General features: G+C 38.7%; 1 protein-coding gene across 1 annotated transcript; it reads right to left on the minus strand.

The window, feature by feature from the left end:
• Positions 1-638: 638 nt before the first annotated feature.
• ermp1 (endoplasmic reticulum metallopeptidase 1) lies at positions 639-20,758 on the minus strand. The gene is made up of 15 exons (XM_011481784.3): positions 20,401-20,758; positions 16,849-17,153; positions 15,454-15,581; positions 15,274-15,379; positions 10,413-10,559; positions 10,238-10,330; positions 7,663-7,875; positions 7,278-7,498; positions 6,277-6,451; positions 5,995-6,185; positions 5,761-5,913; positions 5,358-5,560; positions 5,157-5,272; positions 4,850-5,013; positions 639-3,446 (listed from the first exon to the last, which is right to left on the minus strand). Exons 1-15 carry the CDS (start codon positions 20,670-20,672, stop codon positions 3,270-3,272), a joined length of 2,664 nt encoding a protein of 887 aa, XP_011480086.1. The 5' UTR covers positions 20,673-20,758; the 3' UTR covers positions 639-3,269.
• Positions 20,759-21,334: the final 576 nt, after the last annotated feature.

Genomic DNA, 21,334 nt, shown 5'->3' on the forward strand with positions numbered 1-21,334 from the left:
TACTAATGAACATGAAAAACAAATGTAAATATGCCAGAGTTGAGCTTCCTGTGAGCTTTCCATCTGCAGGGCAATGTTGAGGAAAAAAGATTTTTACCCTTGTACTATCCTAGGCACTTAAACATTGGGAGTTGGGTCATCTAGACCCACCAGACAGTGCTCTGAACCTTTTTTCTTCAATGATTTGTGATCTTCGCGGATTACATGAAATCTTTCCACCTTTATCCACCTTTGTCATGGTAGGGAGAACACGTCAATGTAAGGTTGGGGTCATCTAAGATAGCACAAGGGTTAAAGATGACAAAGCTTGTTCACTTTTTTTAGCATATGCCTTCAGATTTTGTGTAGCGTAGGTCTCCATTCGTCTCTCTAGCATCTATGGAGGTCTTGAAGGAAAGGCTGAAATCTAATTAGCTACATCCGTCCTTTATAAGAGTCAAGGAGCTGCAGCCTCCTAATCCTAATTTACTACCTTTCAAAAACGGATTTAGGAAACAGAAATCCCGTTGATTGATTGAAAATGAAGCATGTGTTTAATTTATTACTTTAAAAAAATGTAATTTTCTTTGAAATTCTGCCAGTTAAATCCACCAAAAACATATTTTTCCCTCTATAAGGATCAAGAATCACCAACAACGTTTCAAGATTAAGTCTTTTATTCTTTTATTCCTGTTCAAGTGTATCATGGAAATGATCCCATTCACACAATTCAATTCATCTTAATGCTAATCTCCAACTAAAAGTGACAGAAGAGGAAATAAAATAAACCCACAGGTATTGTTAGTTTACCAGCAGACCAAAAATCAAACATTCAGAGAAATGCATGAATAAACATTGAGGTAAAAAGTAAATTAAAAAGTTAAGATTAATGAACTTCCAGCTTGTTACGGATGCTGAAAACAAAAACACACTTCTGGTTAAGTCACTACTGCAGAATGGTCACTTAAATTCACTTCCTCCTAAAAGGAGCTTTTATTTTTGCATAAAGTTTTAACAGCTTTAGTCAAAAAAGTGATTTTTTTTTTTTTCACAGCATTTATGCCAAACATCTTCCCCCATAAACAATTACAGTAGCCATTCAAGATGAAATTTAAGGACCATGAGATATCTGCCTTAAACTGCCTTTGAATAGATATTTGATCAAAATAATCCTAACCATCTACATGGAAATTTACATCCTCTATATAATCATTACTTCACTCTCCCATCATTGAAAAACTTCACATATTTCAACACTTAAAACACTATTTCTTTAAATTGTTAAGACTCAGCTGTGATTTTAATAAGTGCTTCATGTCGAAACCATAGAAAGAATTTCATTCATTTTTGAATTTTAAATTCAGTCCACTATCTCCCACTTCAGAAAACTGTGAGACAACATTAACACTTAAACATTTTTTTCCGTCTTCTTCCAAATTGAAAGATGTGTGAAAACAAAGGAAATAAAAAGAATTCCCAAAAGATGCTCACCTCCAAATATGCCTAAAAAAAATGGGAAACTTTTCGACTCGTTTATCTTTGGAAGTGAGAGTTGAAGGCCTCTTTTTACACATGAGTGTCGAGGCCTCTGTGTGCAGTCAGGTAAACGTTAGGTTAAGTATGGTTTCCGGGTTTCAACATTCAGATTTCACATTTTTGTTAAAGAAAAAAGATGAGTGCACAGATTAGCAACACAACTATGACAGCCGAGTGGACATGGTGAGTTTAAAAAAAAAAAAAAAGGGAAGAGATACATTAACAGAGTCAATTTAAAAAAAAAAAACAGTCAAACCTTCAATAAAAAGGGCTTTAAGTACTGCACTTTGATGCTGGACGCTGGTGAGGTAGTTTCAATGTTGACTCACATCAAAAGTGTGGTTACTAATTAAACCGTTTCCACTGAAGGACCTTTCCAGCAACACCAGTTATTCTTTATGATCAACATTTTTTTACATCAAATTTAGATTTTAACCGTTTGCATCTTCGGATATGGCTCTGGGAGAATAGTACCAACTTTTATAGGCAAAAGAAATGAATATTTGTGAATTTATGTTTTAAAGGAAAGAGATGTGCTCACACTTCATCTGGAGGTCCAGTTTAATGTTTTAACAAAAACAGCAAAACTTTAACCAGAGGTTTAAGTTTCTTATTAAATGTACAACACATTTAAGATAACCTGTTTTGATTTTTTTATGATTCTTGAAGAAAACAAAGGGAGAGAATCTCTGCAAATAAAAACGTCCCCCAAAAAACTTTTTTACCCACTAAAAATTTAATATATTAAAAATTTAATATATTAAAATAAGTGTTTAACTAAAACTATGAGTCTTCTGCTGTAAAATTATCACCTAACCTTTATAATAATTAGCTATTTTTTCTTTCATAATATGGAACCTGACTTACGAGGACTTTATTTAGTGGCAAAATTTACTTTTTTTTTAAATCCGCTTTTTGTCTGAAATGTCAACAAATAAGACAAGAAAACATTTAAAATAGTTTGGATCGTTGTTTTGTTTTAAAAACTGAATAAAAGGATTGATAACTTTTTCTGAAATTGTTAATTTATCTGGCACTGGTGTTGCTGGACACTCTATCTTTCAAGAATGATCCCAAAAAGAGTCACCTCAAAGGGCTACGGTTTTGTTCTCCTCCCAGACCCCCCCGCTGAGACTCAGGAAATAACTTCGAATCACTTTGTTATTTTGCTTGAATTTAGCTTTTATGATTAAAAAAAAAGATCTGATTTTCTCGCACATGAAAGCCAAAACTCCCTAAGGTGCCAGAAAAATGCCTTTTTACAGGTTTAATTAAAGTTTTCCTGCCACATCCCCGACAGCCACCTTTATACACAGCTATTTTTTTCTTTTTTTTAGAAATATGAGGAAAAGTGACTTTTAAAGTGGCAAAAGGTCAACACAAACATGCTGTGTGTGCCCATCCGGATGCTTCTACATCTGCAGAGCAGACAAAAGACGGAGCGCCGCACAAGCGCTGCAACGCAGATGGAGGAAGAGACAGAAGGAGGTGAGGAGGGAGAAGGCACGACTGATTGAAGTAGAATAAAAAGGAGGCATGTGGTGTGCAGGTGGACTGCTCAGCTCACCTCTCGCATGTCTCAGTGCCTTCCTGTTAGCTGCTGACTGACACAGTGATGAAGGTCTCTCAGGCAAGCTGGGACAGAGTGGATGTGTCAGAGTGGCAGCGCGGCCCACGTCAGCATCGTCCTCTGAAAATGTCTGAGGACCGCGGTAGCCCTTGGTTCTCCTCGGCGTCAGCGTGGCGTGGCGTCCTTAGTATCGGTACATGTCGTACGTACTGACCCAGGAGGAGGGGAACGCCCATGTGGGGAATCTACGCAGGATTTCGTCCAGCTGAGCCGTCCTCTTGTCCTCCCCAAAGAAATAGTGGGAAGAAATGGCCACTGAGATCATACCCTCCGGCCCATCGGGGTCAGGATCTCTGGGGGGCTGAAAGACAAAGAAGCAGTTTGTGTATGTGTGACCAAACAGGATAAATAAAAAATACAACCAAAACCGAGGGGATTGAAACACACTGATGTCCAGCAGAAAGCAGTGACTCAGGCTTTCAGATTGGACTGGAATAAATCCACAAACCCTGAAAACAGAAAAAGCTACTGATTCTGTTTAGTTACCAGAATAGTTATTGTTTGTATAATTTCTGTTTTGTGGTGTATTTAAGTGCCAAAGCTTCGTGAAAACTCCTAGTAAAGTATGAATATCAGGCCCAACTACTTCAAAAAGCCAGATATTTTCAATCCGACTGAGTTGCTGCAGCATCAGGAAGCTGTCAGACGAACCATTTTGCTGACGCACTCAGACAATCCATGCTAAAGTGATGATCGGAGTGAAAGGTGAAGCCATTTGGCATAACTTCAAATGAAATGATCACTGATAAATCCTCAGGAGTCATCGTTTACTTTGCCTTTTCTTTCTCTAAGTTTCTGGTTTTAATATAAATCCAGTCACTATCACACATTTTTAAATGATTTTTATATTGTTGTTGGCTTGACATCATGGATGGGCTTTTTACAGATTTAAGATTTGATACTAAATGTGGTTTTTAGTTCAGGAGGAGAAATATATTTTTGATGAATTCACATCAGGTCGGTTAAAGCAAATGTGAAGTGTGTTTGCATTCATAGACATACATCTTCATCACAACATCTTCTGTCTATGATGATGACGAGCGGAAAGTCTGTTCTAGAACCTGCATGATTTGCTATAGTAAAATGTAGATCTACATAAAGATGGGACTTTTCCACATCCGATCTGTCAGATCATCCATCCCAAATACTTTGTGTCTTTAAAAGTTTTCTGTTTTAACTTTCTTGTTCTTTTTTCACTTTTGTAAGTTATAATAATAAAGATAATGCTCTGCATTCTTTTCCATGTCACTTTTATCTCAGAACAGTAACCGTTCTGTTCTGATAACCTCTTTTTTTTCAACTGGCTCCCCCTTTTTTTAGGCCTGGATTGTCTCAAAATGAATAAATACTTAATAAACCACTTAGCATTAAAAAGAGAAGGTCAAGTGTTTAATCAAACCAGTATGAAAAGTCTTTTTTATACCTTAGGAGCTCACATTTCTCTCTTAATTGGCCCTTCACTCTTTTAGGCAAATGTTACTTGTTGCTATGGTGACTGATCTCAGTCAGAGTTCATTAAACTAAGCCCTCATCAGCTTTCTTGAAACCACTAATTTGATATTCGTCAACTCAGTTCCTTTTTCAGTTCAGGCCTTCTTTTTCTTTGCAACCTGTCACCGGTGAACTTTCCAGATTCTATGTTCAATGAAAAAGCTGTGGAAATTTTAAGACGCCATTGAGCTCAGACAGACCGGAAGGCAGTACCTGTATTTCAAACCAGAAGGTCCAGGTGGGGGCGTTAAGGCCGTGGGAATAGAAGATAAAATATTCGCCATTCAGGTCAAACTGGGGGGTCCCGTCCCCGAAAGACCAGGCGGAGAGGCTGGCTCCTCTGTGAGGCATCAGGTACAGAGACATGTGGCTGGGTCCTGCAAACAGAAGAAGAATAACACAAATTAAATTAAAGCTTTTCCGAACTGTTGCTAAACGTCAAGGAATGAGTTTGATTAGTTTGATCCCAATTCAAAATATTCAAAGGTCTCAAATGTTGATTTGGACAAAAAGCATAAACCTTGTACGGTGAACGTCATCTTCACCGTCCCCCAGCTTGTGTCCTCTTTGGACAGCAGCCTGAACTCCACTGGAGAAGCTGGAGACACCTTTGGGGCAGGAAGGTACCAGTTCTTCCTGCAGGGCGGGTTTAAACAAAAAGCTTTAAACAGCCGTTCAAAATCAGAACAGTAACACTTCAAACGCCTGCTGCGGTGTCTACCTGCTGAGGAACTTTACTGGAAGGAACCAGGGGAAACCGCAGAAGGGCCGGTCCTCCTGGCAGCGGGTCCGAAAGCTGTCATTGATCTCGGGGATGTGGGGAATGACGTGTTGCATGCCCGTGAAGTCAAAGCTGTTAATCCAGAGACCGGAATCGCGGCTCTCCATCTGGCCCTGGAGATTGTGGAAGGTTCGAGTCGTGTGCTGCATGGGGATAAAACCACTTTAGGTTGCTGGGGTTTAGCTTTCTTTATTGTTATTTGTATATTTTTTAGAAAACAAACTTTCTGATTGAAGCACTTAAAAGTGCAAAGTAATGGTTTTTAAATTAAAAATAAATGTGAAAAACATTAAATCACAAAATATATCCAAGTCTTTCTGTGTGTGTTGTTGTAGTTTTGGACCTGCAGGAAAACTCTTTTTGGTCGTGGGGCATCAGGACTGCCTGAATACGGAAAGAAGAGGCCGCTGGACACCAGCACAAGCGTGATGATGAAGACTGAACCCAGACCAGCCAGGATCCACTTTGTGCTTCTGACCAAGTAGATGAAATGCAGCTGAGACAGACAGAGAAATGCACCACTGAGCTGTCTCGTTTCTGGTTCACAAAAAGCCATCAATGATGTCTGGATGCTTACAAAAAAGGAAGAGAGAAAGACGGTTGCCAGGGTCACTAAGGAAGCCATCACCACTTCGGGGGGTATCTCTGTCCCACTGCGGCCCATGATGGGGGTGAAAATCTCAAACACCACCCAGATAAGGAACATGAAGTGGACATACGGTAATGCCAGACCCAAAAGGTACAACAAACTGTATTTCAGTGAGGCTCCTGGAGACAGAAAAGTAACAATTGGTCACTTTTCTCCGGGGCTTCTCATACATGCAGCTTCTCCGCCTCAATTCAGCGTCGAGGAGGTTACCTCTGTGTTTGAATTCTTTGGCCAGCAGCAGCTTGGTGGCCAGCGGGAAGGCCACCATCAGCATGGGCACATAGGCTGAACACAGACCCTGCTGTGTGAGCCACACCAGGGTGCAGCCCCACAGCAGCAGGCTCACGTCAAAGAACAGATCGCCCAGCTCCACGAGGCGCACACCCTGAGGGGAACACACCAGAACATTCAACAAAAAGCATGACAGCATCAGGAAGTAGTTACAAATCAAACTGTGCTGCAAAAGAAATCTCAGCAGAACAAAAGATTTTATTTCTATTAGGTGCTCTGAATGGAACGCACTCCAGATTGGACCCTATGATTAAAAAAATCTGCATTCCTCAATCTTTTAATAAATATTATTTTAGATGAAATTCTAGTATATGACTCCTAAAAACATGAGGCATGACTTCTCTCAGACTACAAAAAGGAATAACATTTGTGGATAGAACGGCAGAAATAAAAGAGCAATTATAAAAACGTGAAAAACATATTCACCTTCTTTATTTTCCTAATAAAAGCAACAATGATTTTGATTGAAAATAGGGAAGTGACACAAGAGGGAAGTTTGTTCTTCTTCTTTTTAATGCTGCGGTTTCATACACACTCACTCTAACGCACACATTTGAATAAAAAGAGGAAATGTTAATCATACAAAACCTCATCAGCAACGACTGAATGATGAAAGCACTGCAAAGACAGACAGGAAAATCCATGCCGCTCCTTAACTGGGTAACCCTTTTATATGTTTTTTTATTCTAATTTGTTTAGTAAGATATGAGGAAAAAATGTTTTAGAGACTATTTTAATAAACAAACAGAATCTACTCATCCTGAAGGTTTTGAAAAGTAAAATAAAAAAGCCAAATAACTAACTGAATTCTTCCTTATCCATCAAACAAACATTTCTTTAGCTTTAGGCTTCCACAGTATCGTTCTGTGTTTGCAGCTCGTCTTTGTGTGACCTCCATCAAAATAAACAAAATTGCTCACCCCGTAATACAGGTTCTTGGCCAGCGTGTGGATGAGGATCATCTTTCCTGTTGCTGCGGCTCCATACAGGCAGATGGAAGCGTAGAAGTGCGTGTACCAAAACATGGAGCGGCCCAAGAGGGTGACAATCAGAGCCACGATCAGCACGGACACCAGCGTGACGAACCAGCTCAGCAGCACCACGCCTGTGGCACAGGTCAGGTCCCGAACGTAGCGGCCCCCTTACAGAGAGAAGAGATGATGATTGAAGGCAAACGATCAATAAAACTGTTGTTGTTTAATACTCAGACTCCACTTATCTGAAAAATGAAGAATGGAAAGGAGGTAAAGACACAGAAGATGGAAAAAGCCTGACTTACATCCACCACAGGAAATGCAACCCTACCTCCGTTGCCAGGTAGGGAAGCCTTCTTGGCCAGATAGAGGAAGGTGGCTGCGGCCACCACGTAGTTCAAGATGGTGCCGACACGAGCGGGATAAGCTACCACGACCACCCCCAGCACGTCAAAAAACACCATGTTGCCATGACGATACTCTGAGCTGTCGGCCAACTTCTCCGACATCAGCAGGTACTTCAGGACAGCAAGGATGTTGTCACCTTGAAACAGGAAGTGGCGTTTTAGGTAAACACACAAAATAGACCATACACTATCAATTCATAAAATCCAAAAAGTAGACATCTAAAACAATAAAAGTGTGTTTTTTGTTTTTGTCCCCCTGTAGGTAAAACCATAGTATTGTCTGCAACAACAAAATCCAAAACTACAAATCTCACTACATTTTAAGTTGAAATATTCATAACATGTCACACAAACTCACAACATAAACACCTCTAACACACTTTTACAACCACAAAACTAATTTGCAAAGATTACCCTCTACCTCGACGTACAGCACAGGTCTTCATACTCACATGCTAGAATAAATCCATGAAAAGATTTACGACAGAGCACGTTAATCTGCAAAACCAAGAGAAACTTTCTCGTATTTCTCTGAACTTGCATGTCTATTTGACACAGAACACTGCTTTACACATGAAAAGATTTTTTTTTTAAATCAGCTCAGATGTGAGACGAGGTTATTGAGGAATTTGTGAGAAGTGGCTGTTTGTCTTGATAGTTGGCCTTATTTTGCGACCCCTCACCACCACCAGCAGCAGCACCACAAAGCAGCATTGTTGTTGGTTGTTTACAGTGCACTCATACAGCACAGACAAGCACAACAAAGGTCTATTGTACTTATGTCTGGTAGGGATATGAAGTGTCTATCATAAATGTAATCATGTCCAACCTAATGGCGCATCATATAACTCAATAAAAATAAAACAAGTACATCAAAACCACTATTATTAGAACTCAGTCGTGACTTTAGCGTATTTTTATTTAGTAGTTTGATCAAATACGTGGACATATTTGCACTGGATGGATAATCTCCTACGTTACCTATAGGATTCTGAAGGGTCTAAGAATGGGTCGGTCCTGTTGGCTGGATTTACTCCGCCCAACTCAATGACACAAAAAAAAAACACAATAGGGTGGAACAAGGTAAAAAGAAATTATTGAGCTTACTCTTGGATGCGCCCACCTGCCTAGTAATGGACACGTCTGCACCATAATAACATCCAAACATAACCCAGATTAACTAAATTTGCTTTTTCCTTAATTAAATTGAGAAGGAGATCATCAAAAATTGTAGTCAAATAGGTGAGTTTGGGGGTATTCTTCATCTCTGATGTCAATCAGTTTGCATAAAAGCTAATGAAAAAAAATCTTTATATTTTCTTTAGAATACATTACTTTGAAAGAAAGGCCAGAGTTGTTAGCCTAAACAATAAGACATGACATGCAAGAAAAATGCAAAAGAACCAAATGTTCCCTGAAATTAAAAATTTGTGGCCACACGTGTGCACAAATTAGCATTTTATTAGCTTTTTGTGCACAAAATTAGCATTTTGTGTTCATAAATTAGCATTTAGAGGCCACAAATTAGTTTTTTGTGTGAACTAACTAGTAGTAAGAGGTAACACTTAAAACACTAATTTGTGCACACAAAATATTTTGTCCTGTCCAGGGCTCTGTAGAAGCTGTAGAGAAAAAAAAAGTCCTTTCGTGTTTTCTTTTGTAACGACAAATGCTCTCCAGGGTTTGGACTATTTTTAATCAAATATGCCAACAGGGTTCACAAAGCTGGAATAGTTTCAGTTACTAGTACATTGTTTGGTGTGGTTTCATTTGTGTAGTTACCCAAAGGGAGGAAACCTGTCAGCAGCTGTAACTCAAAATTCCCCATTTTAACAAGGGAAGGCTCACAATAATAGAAACAAAACCGTTTCTAAAGCATTACAAACATAGATGCTGATCTAAACATATAAAAGACCTAACTTTGCTATACTATGATCTGGACATAAAACAAATTGAAGTCCTAAATGGAAGGACTGTTTGTCAGAATCATCACAAATTTCCAAAAAATAAAAGGGCACTGGTATCATCCTCCGTCCTATTCTACCATCTGCCTCAAAAAGCTGTTCCTTAAAGACTAAAAAAACGGTTTCCTCCTGAAAACTCACCTTTTCTCTAATACTGTAATTCATAGCTTTCATGGTGGGATGCTGTGGACAGAAAAAGGGAGGAGAGATGCCCAATAGTTGCTCAAAGACAAAGGAACCAAACGTAAACAACCCAGACCTTTTAGTGCTGATGGGCAGATTACTCCCAGGCAAGGAAAATAACTCCGACAGTCTTTCACAGAGTGAATCAGCTTTAATGCTGTTGTGGCTGCATGGCTGCCTTTATCATATGAATCTTGAGGTTTGAGATAATGCTGACCGCTTAGCGACTGCGAAAAAAACAGCCATGTTTTTTTTTGCAACAGAAAAATGCTGCTTTTGTACACCCCCACCCCCAGACAGAAACGACATTTTAAAATTGTTGGTTTTTTTTGCAACACAAAACAATGCATACCAGCTCGCTGTATGGAGCCTGACAGGATCCTATCTGCAGTGTCGTACTTAGTGTGGTAGATGAAGCCGTTTTCAATAAAAGCCAGATCGATGCCTGTAAAGAAAAAAAGGCTAAATTGCAGCTCTGTGTTCTTGATTGCAATCTGCAGAATCTTTTAAAATAAAGCTGTTTCTACCTGGTATGTTACCGAAGTCTCTATATATTCTGAAGTCAGTGTCAGAAGGAATGATGCCACTCTGAAAGACCTCCTGTCCAACCACTGAGGCAAAGGGGTGTTTGGCTGCATGGACGTAGGCTTGGACCAACCACGGGTTCTCTGGACCTTTAAGATAGAGGACGGGAACACCATTTTCTTTTTTCAAACACATGTACATGAAAGAAAAAGTGCTAATAAAGTCTACTCATTTGGGTTTGAAACTGCAATCACTCAACACTGTTTTTGCTAAATGATGATTTTACGTAACTCTGATTATTTATTGTAAACATTTTAGACACTTTTGTTTTGACCCAAATTTTATTTATCATCCTTTCGATTTTTTTTTCCAATATTGATATATTTTAAAAGGTTTCCCAGTGGTCTTTTGATTATGCAGTTTTTAGCCAAAATTAAAAAAGAAACCGGTGTTGTTTTACCATCATCCCTTTGTTTGCCCCCTCTCCCGCAGGCTTACAGCCCCACACAATCCCAACCTAACACTACCAGTGGAACAAAAATGGCGAGCAATATTAGAGCTATCCAGCCGTACAGTTTTGGGCCAGATTCCCGCTTGGAAGAGGAAAACAAAGACGTACATGGATCTATTTGTCTGCAAGTTGATGTGTCGTAATGGAGCAGAGCAGGGAGCCTGGGGCCTGTAGCATCTACATCACTGCTACAAGCCTTTTCCAACTGCATTTTTGTGTCTGCTCCTGATTCACCACGATTTGAAAGAAGAAATACTCAGAAATGCAGTTTTAAGGGTCTTTTTTTTTTTAATACAAGTCTTCCGTCCTCAGAAAAATGCTACAAGAAGACATTAAGAAACACAATTTTTTGGTAACGCTTTCTTGTACAGTACAGTACTTACAGTGTACTTAAGTTGTATTTACATGGAACTTATTGTGTAACTACTGGGTACTTACAGGGTATTTACACGGTACTTTTTATGGGACTTACTGGGTACTTACATGGTACTTTTTGTGTGTACTCTGTACTTACATGGTACTTACTGTGTATTTATGTGGTACTATTTGATTCATACTTATGTGGTGTATTTATAATATATTTACTGGGTATTTACATATATTGCAAAGTTGTCTTTTGTGGTACTTACCACATGTAAGAACAAGGTAAGTGCAAATAAAGTACCTTGAATTTAAGTCTGCACTCATGGTGTATTCAGAAGTAAAAGTATATATTTAGCCGTGTTGTTTTACATCTTTTCCCGACATTATATTAAAACAAGTACATGTTTGGAACAATAGTTAAAAAAAGAAACAGAAAATGTTAAGTTGTGAATAATCTATAATGTTTATAAATAAGGATAATTGATTGATTTCAAGCATTGCAGTAAAAGCAATAAAGAATTCACAGAGATTTATCAAACTCATTACAGAAATGATTAAATAGCTAAAATATACTTTGTACTTTATCAAAGTCATTATGCTTTTTATGTTCATTTGAGCTTGTATTGTGATTATTCTTGTAGTTACAAACCCTGAAGAAGTCCTGCACCAATACCAAACTCTGCTGAAGGCATTTCGACGGACAAAAAGCACGACCCTCACATGTCGCTAGTGTAATATAGACAAAAATACAATAGATTTGACTGCAACTATTGCAGAAATGACATTGGCTGGAAAAGGTGAGGATCTGTTTTCAAGGTGGGTGACAAACTCATGAGCAATGCAAAGGAGTGCAAATCATTCCTGGAACAACACAAAACTCTGGAAGCAAAGATAAATAATGTGAAAGAAATTCTGTTCTTTGGAATACTCCTTTTTACTGTTGTGTTGAGAACTTAAAACAAATGATGACACTTTGCATGCTGCAGAAGTGTATCATATTAAAGATTGTTGTTTTCACTGCTGTCTTGTTTCTCTTTAAATTTGCCACATGTTACAAGAAGAGTCCTTAATAAACTATTTATAAGACATTAACAAGCACTAGTAATGTTTTAGTAAGCTGCTTCCAAGTACATTAATTATCATTTGTACAAGTCTTACAACTGACTTTAAGTTTTAAGTTTAAATAAGATGTTTATAAATATTAACAAAGTCCCTAATAAACTACTTATAAGACATTAACAAGCATGAGTAATGAAGTATTAAGCTGCTTATAAAGACATTTATTAGCACTTGTTAATCCGATTCACAAGCAATTTATAAATGGTTTGTATGGGATTAATAAATATATTAACAGTGTTCTTAATAACAGTTTATTGAGTTTTTTTCAGCCCCCCAATCTAAAGTGCGACAAAATAGAGGGGGATCTTTACAAGCCATTTATAAATTGCTTGTGGACAGTTACTGCCCCTTAGAAAGGGCAGATTCTGAGTGCAAACATTTTGAAGTTTTTTTTTTGTTTGTTTTGTTTGAAATGTTTTAAGGCACTAAGGCACATTCTGTGTCTCTTCTTTCACATTGGTAATGTGATTTGTTGAAGAGTTGTTATACGTTTGTGGCTTTGGTTAGTGTTAAACAGGTCATTGTTCATATTCTGTACTTTGTGGTTCTTTGTGGCAAAAACAAAACAGCCCACAGTTTAGGAAGAGTAAAACACTCAAACTGTCAATGAAGGTTCTTGTTCATCCAGGTGGTGTAGTCTTTAGGTTGAGTCATATCAGTTGGAAATGTAAGTCCACCTTGACATGGGAACTGTTAATATATTTATTAATCCCATACAAGCAATTTATAATTTTTTAATAAACTTTATTGCACATTATGCCATTTTACTAGGATTCCCTTTTAGGTATGCAATAAGAACATAATTGCAAATATCACATACACGTATGTATAAAAAAAACAATAATAGAAATAGAAATACGCCAGGGGGTTAAACTCTACGAGAAAATGTTGAACAAGGCAAACAAGGTTTTGATTGCTTTTTGCTTCTCAGAATTACGAATACTGTTAATATTTTAACTCAGAAAAGAATACGATGAAATAGGGTTTTCGACCAGAGAATTTACATTTATGAATGTGAAATTTGGCCAAAATGAGCAAGAGATTTAAAAGTTACCCAGAGTCCTTTTGTAAATTTGATAAAATACATCTTTCCAGAATAAAACAAAACAAGAATCAATTTAAACATTAATGAAATCATACATCTGATGCCAAAACACTGTAGCTTAGGACAATACCAGAAGAGATGGATGACTTTTTCAGGGGAATTGCAGCAAAAACTACAGAGTTTATCAATGTTTAATCTAAATCTATTTCGAATAAAACTTTTAGCTGGGTAAATTCTGTAAGCAATTTATAAATGGCTTGTAAAGATCACCCCCTATTTGGTCACACTTTATATTGGGGGGCTGCAAAACACTCAATAAACTGTTATTAAGAACACTGTTAATATATTTATTAATCCCATACAAGCAATTTATAAATAGCTTGTGAATAGGATTAACAAATGCTAATAAATGTCTTTATAAGGAGCTTAACCCTTGGTCATAGGATAGCACAAGGGTTAATACATCATTACTCATGCTTGTTAATGTCTTATAAGTAGTTTATTAGGGAATGCCATCCATCCTTTTTCTGTACTGCTTTGTCCCTTTCGGGGTCACGGGGCTGCCGGAGCCTATCCCGGCTACTCGGGCGTAGGCAGGGGATGCCCTGGACAGGTCGCCAGTCTGTCGCAGAGTAGAACGTCCACAATCACACACCCATGCACTCTCACACTCACACCTATGGACAATTTAGAGTTGCCAATTCACCTATGAAGCATGTTTTTGGACAGTGGGAGGAAGCCGGAGATCCCGGAGAAAACCCACACATGCACAGGGAGAACATGCAAACTCCACACAGAAAGGTCCCCAATTGATGTATTTTTCAGGTCCCCCAGCCGGGACTTGAACCAGGGGCCTTCTTGCTGTGAGGCAAGAGCGCTAACCACTGCGCCACCGTGCAGCCATATTAGGGAATGTGTTAATGTATTTATAAACAGCTTATTTAAACTAGTAAGTCAGTTGTAAAACATTTACAAATGCTAATTAATGTACTTATAAGCAGCTCACTAAAACATTACTAGTGCTTGTTAATGTCTTATAAATAGTTTATCAAGGACTCTTATTATAAAGCGTTTCAAAATATATTTTTACAATGCAGTCACTTCACCTTTACCAACAAGTTAGCATTGTCTCATTTGGTAAGGTCAGAAGACCAAGAGTGTATGTACACTGTACAGGAAGGTAATACGTGAACATACCCAGCGTTTACTACTGAAAGTACCTTGTAGTTGAGTGGAAATAGGGCTGACTTTCTTTTACAGTCCAGTTTCATTGTACTTATGGTGTAGTATCTGTGGTAAATTCATGGTAAACACCGTGAAACATACAATGAGTGCAGACTTAAATTCAAGGTACTTTATTTGTACTTACCTTGTTCTGACATGTGGTAAGTACCACAAAAGACACCTTTGCACAACATGTAAATACCCAGTAAATATATTATAAATATCCAGTATGTACCACATAAGTATGGATCAAATAGTACCACATAAATACACAGTATGTACCATGTAAGTACCGAGTAGACACAAAAAAGTACCATGATAGTACCCAGTAAATCCCATAAAAAGTACCATGTAAACACCCTGTAAGTACCCAGTAAATTCCATTTAATAAGTTCCATGTAAATACCACTTAAGTACACTGTAAGTACTGTACAGTAAAAGAAAGCGTTTTTTACTGTAGTAGGTCTTTAAGCAAAGCTCCTACAAGCTTCCCAGCATAAACACAAGGACACACCTCCATACATCAGCAAAACAAACAGCTCAAACTGGACTGAAGCCAGAAAAACACATCAGACTTGGTTCCAGATGTTAGATACAGCACCTGTCTGAAAAACGACTTCTTTGCCCCCAACGCCAGCAGCTTCCAAGTTAATGAAGGCTCGGACATTCTTAGCCCAGGGATGCTGGGTAATGAAGCCGTGACTGGCCTGAAATAAAAGACAGAACTTAAGATATGTACGAAGTGTTTTTTTTTTTTTTGCCAAAGTAATCATGATTATACCTGGAGTATATTTTCCTCTGCTCCATTAAACAGGAAGATTACACCGTGTTGAAAAGCAGTGGACTGATTGGCCAGAGAATGAAGGACTTCCAACATAACAGCACAGCTTACTGCATCGTCACTGGCACCTAAGACAAAGAGAGCAGAGCGTGGGTGACGGGAATACCAACAATGCACTCCCTGTCACCTTGCACATTTGCATTAAGTGACAAGAATTTGTGCGCTCTTAGCACTTTTACACAAATCAAATCCTTAGTATCATCTCAAGAACCACAAGAAAACTGCAACAAGTTAAAAAATAAAAAATAAAAAACAAATTAAAAAGCCACAGCTCCTGCTGCTTGTGGTGTGGTGGGAGTGGAGGGGAAATGGGACAAAAGGGGAAAAGGGCATATGAACAAACCCATGTGATACGCAAAGATTACACAGGCATGAGGTAAGAAGCAGAAGGAAGTAAAAATAAAAGGCAGAAATGAAAAAAAATGAGAGCTAAAGATCAGAGACATCATGTGCTTTGGCTTTCTGGTCCCTGCCACTAATGGCCAAAGAAATCCTAAGAAATCCTAAGTTCCTGAGTCAGAAGGTTCTGATGGAAAACACTGATGACCCTTGTTTTAGAAAAGTGTCTGAACTTTGGTGTTGTTTCTTTTTTTTCCAGTTCAGTCTTTCACTAAAAACCTACAAAAAAAAAGCACGAAAGATTTTTTTCCCCCATTACCACACATAACAAAGAACTTACTGTCTTTGTGCCCCCTACATTTTGAGTGATTTTTTTCCCAGTTTTTTTAAAGGCCAAAATGTTTGAAATTCCAGTGTGTTTAAAGGCAGCGTGTGCACCTTCCTGGTCCACACCTATTGGATCAATTTCCTCCCTCCAGCGAGGCTCTGTGTGAGCATGTGCATTTGATATGGAAAAACAAAGCTTCCAGCAGACGCACGGACGTGAAAAAAACAACACACATTTTCTGGAATTTAAAGCTTCAGTTTCTCTACAAGGGCATAAAAAAAGGGAATGAGTCAGTTACTGCCTAACGTGGTTCTAAATTGATGACCAGAATAAAAATGATATATAAACAGAAACATTTTAATCATTGTTATGTTTATATAACCACTAGCTTATAAAAATTTGTTGTTTTTCATACTGTTTTTCTTCTGATCTGACATTTAAATTGACCATGGTGATGATAGAATAACCTTGAAGGATTACAGAAAGTCAGGAATTGCATATCTATAAAACTATTCATGCATCCATCCACAACCCAGAGGCATTTTATGTAGCTCCAAACTCAATTTCCTATGTTTACATTTAACTTTGTTCAACTACTCGTGATTTCTTATAGTTGAGATAATAAAAAAAAAGTTAATTATTAAAGCAAATAGTTATATTTTTCCAACCTGGACTATTTGCCACGGTGTCAAAGTGGCAGTTGGCAAGCATGAGATGCTGACTGCCGCCCTTGGGCTCCAGCCTGACGGCAATGTTGGTGACGTGGTCGTAGAAGCTGGTGAAACCTCCGAGAAAGTCGATGGAGAAAGAGCCGGTGGGATGCTGCACGTCCACCGTGAGCTGGTGAGGGCCAGCTGCGGTCTTGGCTCTGATGCTCTCTATCTGCTCTAACAAGTAAGCCACTGTCAGGACCTCATTCTCCTGGCTGCCCACGGGTCGAGGCCCGACGCTGGTGATCTGCTCCAAGTGCTGCCTGCGTTGTACAGAGAGGAATCAAAAGCGCTGACAGTGAACTCTGCAGGAAATACAGTATAACAAACAAAAGGGAAAGATGACATGCTGCCTTTGCAGAAAATACTCTCCTTTTTTTTTGTTATGAACAAACACCTAAGATATGTTTACATTGTGTTTGAGTCGGTTTCATTATTTTTTTTTACTTTACAGAAACAGAAGAGACCTACTGGTCTGTCTTTTTCAAGAAAATAGTCACACATTCAAACCTGGAAGCCTTGCTCAAGGGCATCCGGTGGAGTTTGCGGGGGGTAAACAGAATTAAATAGCTGATCTTAAAACCTGTCTGACTGATTCTCCAGTCTAGACGTTCACATATCTCACTCCTAAGCCACCGTTGCCCAACGGTTGTTGCAAACCAACCTTAAGGCTTGGTGGCTTCAGGAAGATTTAGCGGCACATCAGGGTGCTTACACAACAACTAAGATGAAACGTTTGGTTATATTTCACTTTTCCAAGTCTTTAGTATAACCTCATGTGTACAGGGAGCCAACATTTCCTTTTAATTTAGAGTGCTGCAGTGGGAGATTGATCAGGCAGCTTTAAAAAGAGAAGAAACCTTTGAAAAGCAGGATGGAAAGGGCTTGTGGTGAAGATGTGGTGTTGAGTCAGAACACAATAGAGCTCATAGTTCCCTGGGCAAACAGAGGAGCAAAGATGGAGGGCTTAAAATCCACCCGGGGAGATTCATGGCAGAGGTTTGTGGCAAAGTTAGCTTGATCTTTGCAAAGGGAGCTCGGTATTAAAGGGAGGAGCTGAATGCAGGCAATCAGCAAAATGGCTGACAGTGTGGTTGGCTACTGAGAGTTTTTGCAGGGAAAAAAGGGAAAGGATGCTGGGAGGTGGTGAAACGACATGTTATGGTTATATTTTGATTGAAAAAGTTGCTGTTGCCCTGCTTCAAATCCCTTCCTGTGTGTAGATTGCATGTTCTTCCAGTGCATGCGTGGGTTATTTTCGGTAATTCTCAATGGCCCTTTGGTGTAAATGCGAGTGTGTGATTGTGCACAGTGGCAACCTGTTGAGGGTGTACCCTGCCTTCGCCAAACAGTCGCTGGGATAGGCTCCAGCAACCCTTTTCCAGGGATTTGTAGTGGTTTGTGGACAAAGAAGGTGGGCGTATTTTTTTTATGCTCCAGAATAAACATAAAGGTCTTTGTTGGCTAAAGAGTATTGTATTTACTGTTACAAACACTGGACCTGCCTCAGCATCTGGTCAAACCTTAAAGTCCCTACAAACATAAAAAGATGGAGATGTTGGGGAACGTAAGGATGTCTGGCTGTTTGTTGCCTTAATCTTTATCTTTTATTTTCTAAACTGGCTCAATTCTTACTAACAGGTCAGACTGGATCCTACTATGGAGCTTTGCAAAGTTTGTTAGGTTTTTTTTGTATTATTGCTTTAGCTGGGTTTAGTTGTTTGTTGGTGGTGATGGGGGGGGGGGGTAGCTCTAGTATGAGGAGATTTTTCACAGGTCTTAGCTGGTGATCGGTGATCTAAAACTATCTTTTTACCTCTGTTCTGTTATTCTCTAATAATCTATTATCTAACATCTGAAGAATGGTATTCCCATGAAGCCCAAAGCAGCTGGAGGGAGTTTAGTCTATCCTGACTTATCTACTGCGTCTGGCATTCATAACAATATTGTAGTGTGAAGTAGCTGTTAGTATTGCCACTGCTCGCACCCTTAAAAACCACTTTGTTATTTTAGTCAACAGCAAAAAACATGATGGTGCTCATCTCAAGGCCCCACAAACGTGTGACATCTTTCTCTGAGGTGAAACGATAGGTCAGATTGTTCTATCTTAATGGCATGGTTCTTCTTCATTTAATTTTATTTTTATTTTGCTAATTTGTGCTGGCATGGCACATTCACGCCTGTATGTTGCAGTGATAACATGGATGGTAGCAGGTCAAAAAGGCCAAAATTCAAACAGTACATAGTAGATTTGCAGCCTTTACTTTATCAACCAGGGCTAAAATAAAAGTAAACAAATAATCAGAATTTCAGATTTATGTTTATTTTTATTTGGAAATTGTTTGGTAATTAACATGTTGTATCCTGAAAATATCAAATTAAAAGATCAAATAGGACTTTTATACCCTAAAATATGTTACTTACATCAAACAAAACTGTCAGTGGAGAAAATAATTGAAACACATTAGACTACAGACATTCTATGTAAAATAAACAGACAAATGACACAAAACAAACATGGACTGGTACAGTTAAATTATAAGGCAGGTATAATTCTTTATGACCCTGACTATCTTTCACACATTGGACCATTTCCTCAAGATAAGGAAATCAGGTGAGAAAGACACCCGTTTGGTCTAGGTAAAAAGAAAATCATGCACAGATACAAAACCTGCTTTTTGGAATGACTGTAATAAGACATCAAATTGCATCAACCAGGATGCAATATTAGCCTGAACTGCTCTTTTCTATTTGCATTTGTTCGGTTGGCATTTAAAAAAAAAGATTCCTGCGCAGAATTTAAAACCTGGATTTGCAGCCGTGATCACAGAAGCTCAGAGCCCTAATCAGTTCCCGTGAAGCAGTCGTTTATGCAGCAACCAGTCAAATGACAGCAAATCCTGCTGCCCAGCACTTTGAGAGCTCAACCGCAGCCCTGCTGACCTCAGATTCAGCGCAATAATCCCTGCATCCCCGAACATGCTGCAAAACTGCACCACTTTCAGACACTTTGCAGCCTCTGCACATAATTTTCTGCTAAGTTGATTAAATCAGACTGACTGAATATGTTAAGCACCCAAAAATTGTTCAATATTTATTTAAAAAAAAACTTTAATCATCAAGAGCATTAAGTTCATGTTGTTTTCGAATATATAATTTAAATGATAAAGAGTGAGGCTTTTATTTTGTTGTAGATTCTGTGTGATCTTCCCACTTACTTTTCAAGTTTCGTGATGCATGTTTACGTTTCACATTGTGTTTTTACTGCATCACCTTGGGACCATGTGACATATATTAGTTGGAGAACAGTTCAAACATGTATGTTGCTGTGACCTTCATTCAGGTGTTGCGGTTGCCTATAGTGATGAAGGTGGAGGTATACCGGAAGAAAACACCCAACAGTAGTAGTGGCTCCTACAGCAGGTCTTTCAGCAAACTAAGGTTAGCTTAGGCGCTTTGGACATCGTGAACCTCAAACTAATAATAATAATAATAATAAATAAACTTTACCTGGCTCTCGCCGCGTTGAATTCTCCAGTCGATTTGCCGATGACAAGCTGCTGCAATGACAAATGAACGAGTCCCCACAGCCCCAAAATAAACCCAGAGACCAGGCAAGCTGTCAGTCCTTCCCGCAGCAGGTACAGGCTCACTTCGGGCTTCCTCTTCGGGTCACTCCTGTAGCCGTTGTCCTCGCAGCAGTCCTGAATTTCGCTGTTATCGTGAGCAGCGTAACGAGTCCCGAGTGGTTTGATTCTGCGCACAGCGGTGTCGCTCTCCATTTTTACTGAGGCAGGAGTACATCGGCAGGCGGCGAGACCCGACTGGCTGAGGCGTCGCGTCTTCCTCAAGACTGACTACGGATCGTTGCGAGGGACAAACGTAGCGCGGAGGAAGGGAGGAGGGAAAGCGCTAAATGCAAAAGCTTACACCCCCCCCCCATGAATAAATACAGCATGTGTAAAAGAAAATTCAAATAAACCAGAGAAAAAGCGGAATAATATCCTATTTTCTTAAATAACATCAAGATCTGTTTGCTATTCGCTTTGTTTTTTGCCAACAAAAATAATTAGCCATAAATATAAATTCAAATTATTAAAAAAAAGTTTTTTTTTAAAAAGTACAAATAAAAAAAAATTAACTTCACTATTAAATCAGTAGCCTAAAAGTCTCGTGGTAAAAGCAATATTTGTACTTTTTTAGAAAACATCAAAAAACAAATGTATCCTTAGGCGTAGGTGTTTTTTTTTCTTGACGCTAAAACAGCCATTGATATGAAGTTCTCAATGCTTGTGGCTATGGAAATATTGTCGACATTGGTGGATAAATAATTATTACTTTTTGTCGCCACTTAGTGGACATAAATAAGAAAGCAAACGCAAACAAAATACATTAATTTCAAATGTGTTTTTTTATAGTTATAAAGTAAATATTAAGTTTGGAA

Source organism: Oryzias latipes, chromosome 12 (assembly GCF_002234675.1).
Source record: "Oryzias latipes chromosome 12, ASM223467v1".
Classification (NCBI taxonomy): domain Eukaryota; kingdom Metazoa; phylum Chordata; class Actinopteri; order Beloniformes; family Adrianichthyidae; genus Oryzias; species Oryzias latipes.